The sequence below is a fragment of the Octopus bimaculoides genome, chromosome 1, assembly GCF_001194135.2.
Source record: "Octopus bimaculoides isolate UCB-OBI-ISO-001 chromosome 1, ASM119413v2, whole genome shotgun sequence".
Classification (NCBI taxonomy): domain Eukaryota; kingdom Metazoa; phylum Mollusca; class Cephalopoda; order Octopoda; family Octopodidae; genus Octopus; species Octopus bimaculoides.
Window position 1 is genome coordinate 157,234,242 of NC_068981.1, and position 6,329 is coordinate 157,240,570.

A 6,329-nucleotide genomic window follows, 5' to 3' on the forward strand; every position below is an offset into this window, starting at 1 on the left:
TCCCTCCGAGTATTCGAAAATGTAGACATCCTCTTTATTCCAAAAACACTACAGTTTTCTCTGTTCGGACAGACAAAAGATCATCTCCACTAAATTCTAAAAACTTCATATCTACAATTTTCTGTGAAAAAATTGTAACTTCCTTTTCTTTCCGTTCCTTTTTCCACGAATATTCGAAAATGTAAACATCTTTTTTATTGTAAAAAAAAAAAAAAAGCACCACAGTTTTCTCTAAACGGACATACAAACGAACACATCAAAAAATTTGGAAACTTTAATATCTCCAATTTTGCGCGAACATTTTGTCTTCCCTTCTTCCTTGACTAACAGAACATGTAAACATGCTTTTTATTGTAACAACACAATTAAATGCACGATAAAACATTAAGGAAGTAAGCACCTGCCAATATATACATACTTCACAACTACAAAAACTGTAAACCACTGCAAAACTTTTAAAAAGAAAAGAAAAATGCCAAAAGAAAAAGAAAAAGAAATTCAGAAATTCAAAAATTCAAAAATCCAACAAGGTGAACATCTCTTCCTCCTACTATTCCCAAAGACTGGAATATCTACAATTTCCTGTGAATATTTTAAATTTCCTTCAAAATAAAATAAGTTAGGAAACTTATATACCTACAGCTTTCGAACACACAAACGATTAGCTTTAAAAAAAATACCCTTAATATCTACGTATATTTTCGTTTAAACATATATTTACTGGGCATCTCTGAACGAAAATACACGGGATAAAATGTTAAGGGGTTAACTGAAAGGGCAAAACAATAAATAAATAAATAAATAAATAAATAAATAGCGAAACAAACCGGCGCCAATACACTAAGGAGAAATGAGAACAAAAACCACTGTAAGGTAAATGCCCAATTAGAGCCAAGAACCCTGATATATACTAAATTCTTACCCATTAGTGGCCGGCATGCTCTGGAAACTGAGTGAGTATACTCTTACTGCTCAAGATCAGCGTCTTCAAACTAGGTATTACCATTGTAATGTTCTGAAACATGGAAACAGCTCATTGTATCGAGCATGCGTAGAATAACCAGAGACAATCGACTACATAATCCCTGGATGCGACCGATTAGCACACCAACAGAGTACATGCAGCAACATGACGACAGCTCTATACATTCACTAGTCAATATGTCGCACATATAACTTCCTTCACAAAGAGAATTGGTGGGAATATAAATCACCACAAGTTGTCTAGAATGTATATGTGCAATTCCAAGTAAAACGGGCAGCTAATTAGTATGTAAAACTATTTAAAATACTTTATAATGTTGCTGTTATCTAAATTCTAGTGATGATGCAATCAGACACTTCACAATAGGAAAAGAGAAAGCAATTGAAAAATGCATATATTTGCATATACAATGCATATACTTGAATATACACACAAATACACAGATTTATACAAATATACATGCACCAATAAATACATGCATCAATACATACATGCATGCATGCATTCACACATATATACATACATGCATACATACATACATACATACATACATACATGCATACATACATACATACATACATATATCCACACATACACCCACACACCCACACATGCATACATACATACATGAGTAATACATACATACATAGACTCACGCATACACATACAAACATACATTCATACACACACATATGCATACATTCATACATACATACATGCATACATACATGCATACATACATACATACATACATACATACATAACTAAACTCGTGTCACAAAAAAATATTAGAGTTGAATAAAGAAAATTTGAACTTCAGAACTCTCTGCATTCAATAAAACAGTGGCCCACAATATGTTTGCTGTGCCAGTACTCATACCAATATTCGGGCTGCTTGATTGTACGCTTGATGAAACCCGAGCCATTGATGTGGAAACCCGGAAGATACTAACCAGTACACATAATTTCCACATCAGCAGTGACGTAGACTGCTTCTACCTACAACAAAAACAAGGCAGCAGAAGTTTAACATCGATCCAGACTGCTTTTGAACATTCTATCATATCTCTTCGGCAACATCTATTAACCACCAAGTGTTGACGTGCATCCCTTGACTAAGTTTGCATACATGCGGCCGATAACACCATAAGACTTGGAAGGCAGCTCCTTGAGCAGTATTCTTTGTCTGATAACCTTAAATACATGCTCAAAAAAGTCGCGAGCGTATATCAGAAGGCCATGAATGGCTATGTTAGTAGAAAGCTCCGAGATGATAGTAACATTGATCATCAAAGCAGTCTACCATGGACCAACAATCGGATTACTACCACCCAATTTGAAGGGTATGTGTTTGCAATCCGGAAACAGGAAATATCAACCAAATACCTGATACACAAAAGGGACTGAGATGCAGGAAAAGCAACAAAATGTGACAACCGATGCAAACTTTGTAGAGTTAACAGCGAAGATATCACCCACATCATAAGCAATTGCCCGAAGATATCATCATTGTATTATCTACCAGACAAGATATTGTAGTTAGGACACTGTACAACAAGATCCGTCAGAAGGATAACTCCGAGGACAAAGAAATAAGAACCCACCGTATGGTGGAAGGCACAGCCACTGATAATAAAAAGAAATACTGATGGAATGTCCCAGTGAAAACTTCAATAAAATGTAAACACAATAGACCTGACATAATGATTTGGAATAGAGAAGAGAAAGTGTATAGTTGTGGAAATCAGCTGTCCAGCGGATGTTAACATAAAGCGAAAAAGAAAATATCTACGCTAAACTGTTGAGAAATTTGCAGTTGCTCTATCCAAATAACATGTTCAGGTTTATACCTTTAATTATTGGAGCACTGGGATATGTAACACACTGCTCAAATACCAATCTTGAGAAATTAGGCTTCTCAAAACTAGAGAAAGCTGATTCGAAGGCTACAGATCCACTCTATCACTGAAACTAAATAAAAATCTGTAAAACTTTCCAGAGGTTTATCATTCAAGCATATATGAGCATGTCTAGATATGCAAGTATATGCATGAGAAGACATATATAAAATAAAGCATACAAATCTGCACATGTACATAATTTTTTTGTTGGCTCTCCGTCGCTTACGACGTCGAAGGTTCCAGTTGATCCGATCAACGGAACAGCCTGCTCGTGAAATTAACGTGCAAGTGGCTGAGCACTCCACAGACACGTGTATCCTTAACGTAGTTCTCGGGGATATTCAGCTGACACAATTTGACAAGGCTGACCCTTTGAATTACAGGCACAACAGAAACAGGAAGTAAGTGTGAGAGAAAGTTGTGGTGAAAGACTACAGCAGGTTTCACCACCATCCCCTGCCAGAGCCTCGTCGAGCTTTTAGGGGTTTTCGATCAATAAACACTGACAATGCCCTGTCTGGGAATCGAAACCGCGATCCTATGACCGCGAGTCCGCTGCGCTAACCACTGGGCCATTGCGCCTCCACTGTACATAATTACATACATGCATACATACATATATACATACATACATACATACATACAAAAATATCCTGTTGATGTTGTTGAAACTCCAATGAAGGAGCCTTGGATCTAAGTTAGGAATCGGCTCTTTCTCCATTGGCATGAAATCATGAAATAAAACTGAATAATGACATACATTCATACATGCATTCATACATGCATGCATGCATACCCACTACATGAGTGTACGTTGATTCTCACGCTCGCTTACATATGTGCACACATTTATATAACCATAGACCTCAACAACTGTCTCGGCTTAAACAAAATAGACTTGTCACTTTATTAACGACCGGTTTGAATTCGGCAAAGAAAAAAGAAAAAACTAAAATAAATCCCGAAGAAATATATGCATATAATAAGTAAATACATGCTAACATAAATCTATACTGTAATTCTCTATTGCTCTGGGAACAATAACGTTATCAAACATTACATATTCATGTATCAAATTTAAGATGGCCGTTCGTTACTTTCCACTCGTTTAATTTGAAGCTTTATGGCATATTCAGTTGTCAACCTTGTCACAGAATAATGGAATTAATTACCAAGGTGGACATGTCATAACATAGTTGACTTAGCTAATAAGTATGTAGCAACAGAGAATAGGTTTGGTTATAAGATACACCCCACCCAGTCTTAATGAATGGCACGAAGGAAAGAGAAGGAGAGAGAGGGAGAGAACGAAAGAGAGAGAGAGAGAGAGAGAGAGAGAGAGAGAGAGATAGAGCGTGGCTGACAGAGAAAGTAAGAGATGGAGAGATGGGGTCACGAGCGAAACCGCAAGAGAAAGCAAGAATGGCTTGGTTTAGAGAGATAAATAAAAGAGAATATGATAAAAAAAATAATAAACACACACGGAGAGTGAAAACAATACATTAAAGTAGTGGAAATGAGAAAGCAGGCATGGAGGAAAAACTGAAAAACAGAGACAGGCTGCTCAACCAATGAAATATTTGTGAAGTTGAAATCTGAAGGGCGTTACAAAAAGCGTTAGACTTCTAGTCTTCTTCACAGCATAAAATTTATTGTACTGTTTTGAACTATTTGTATTACTATGTGACGGCACAACAGAACATCACTATTTGCTTCCGATTCTACTGTTTTACTATTTAATCTACGAGAGTTTTTATACGACAGAAGTTGAAACATTGAGTTTGATGAAACCAACTGGATTGATTAATAGCGACAATATCTTCAATAGTAAGGTAATCTTTACGGATTATGTAAAGTTCTCTCTCTCCGTTTGTATATATCATGTATACAATTTGGTAATTTAATATACATATACATACACGCATATATATATATAACTTGCTTTTTTCCGTTTCCTATCTTCTCATCTCTCAATCTTTGTGTGTATATGTCTGAGTTTGTGGGCGGGGGTGGGGCGTGTGCGTGTGCACGATTGTGTGTCTACATGTGTGCGTGCATATGTGCGCGTACACATGTGTATGTGTGTAAAAATGTTAATTTGAAAACATTTTCCCCCTCGTAGACTGGAAATAAAAGCTAAGCGGTGCATGTTAGTAACTCTCAAGGACAAGGTAAGATAATTTCACGAAATTAAGTATAAATTTCTCATCTTCATTTACATGTCAGGGAAGGGACACTGATTTTTGTTGCAGTTAGGGGTCAACTATGTACGTATGTTTCAGCATTTTGATCTTATCAGCATAGCACAGTCTCACCTTGTTTGCAGATTAGAATTTAAATCTTTTACATCCATAAAAGAATTAGGTATACTTTTGGTGAGGGCCATAGTTTCATGTAAAAGAACTCAAGTGAAAAGGTTAAAAAAGTGGAAAAAAAAACGTAAGGTGGGGCACCATCATTGTATTATGCTGATGAGATCTAACAGATCAAAACGTACATATTTGTCTACGATCAGACTGTGCTCTCAAATTCACGACTTAACCTTTTGGATTGAAAGGGAATTGTTCATTGTAAATTTGTAGTTAGATGATCAATAAAGAATTTTACTTGAGTGTTCTGAGGTGTCTGAGAGAGACAATGTGAGAAGCGGAGCTCCCGGCATGGTGAAACAAAACCTGGATGTTATACAACACACCAGCTCAGGTATTATTCCTTATTCGTGACTTTTGGGTGAAGCACGAAATGACTTTGGTCCTCCAGCTTCCTCTACTCTCAAGATTTGGCTCCTAAGGATTTTTCTTTTTTGGTCCCCAGAGTTAAAACTGAACTAAAATATCGCTGATTTCATATGATAGAACATATCGAAGAAAACTTGCTGCGAAAACTTCACACTACTCTTAAAAATGCATCCTTGAATGCGCGCCAAGACTGGAGTAATATTATAGTGCAGTGGGTCAAGAGTGGAGATGTAGATTACGTACAGTACAAGCTCAATTTGCTATAAACAAATTCACGTGCAGGTAGCTTTTGGAAATACAATTTCCATTTACAAGTGTGATTAATTTCAAAACCTTTGTTGAAGGGATTTTCGTGATGTATACAAGTTTAACTGACCTGAAGTTTGTAAACAAAACTCACTCATAGGCGATTTACAATTTATTTTAACATTATTTCAATTATCTAAATGAGTCACAAGCATAATTCAGTGCAACTCTGGGTAACCTTACATACATACATACATACATACATACATACATACATACATACATACATACATGCATGCATGCGTACATACATGCATGTATGCATGCATGCATGCATACATACATACATACATACATACATATGTGCATGCATAGATACATGAACACATGTGTACATATATGTATATATATATACACACATATATATATACATCTATATATATATATATATATATATAT

The 6,329-nt window shown here is 36.0% G+C and overlaps 1 protein-coding gene across 6 annotated transcripts in view; it reads left to right on the forward strand.

The window, feature by feature from the left end:
• The first annotated feature begins 4,260 nt into the window (after positions 1-4,260).
• LOC106871419 (uncharacterized) overlaps positions 4,261-6,329 on the forward strand; it is a 48,013-nt gene continuing 45,944 nt past the window's right edge. Inside the window, exon 1 of one of the 6 annotated variants that reach the window (XM_052972027.1) lies at positions 4,261-4,718. In XM_052972027.1, the coding sequence (XP_052827987.1) occupies positions 4,671-4,718 (48 nt within the window). In that variant the 5' untranslated portion in view covers positions 4,261-4,670. Of the gene's footprint in view, positions 4,719-4,990; positions 5,058-6,329 lie in introns of those variants that run through there. The other 5 variants (XM_014917857.2, XM_014917855.2, XM_014917856.2 and 2 more) reach the window with 5 other exon arrangements.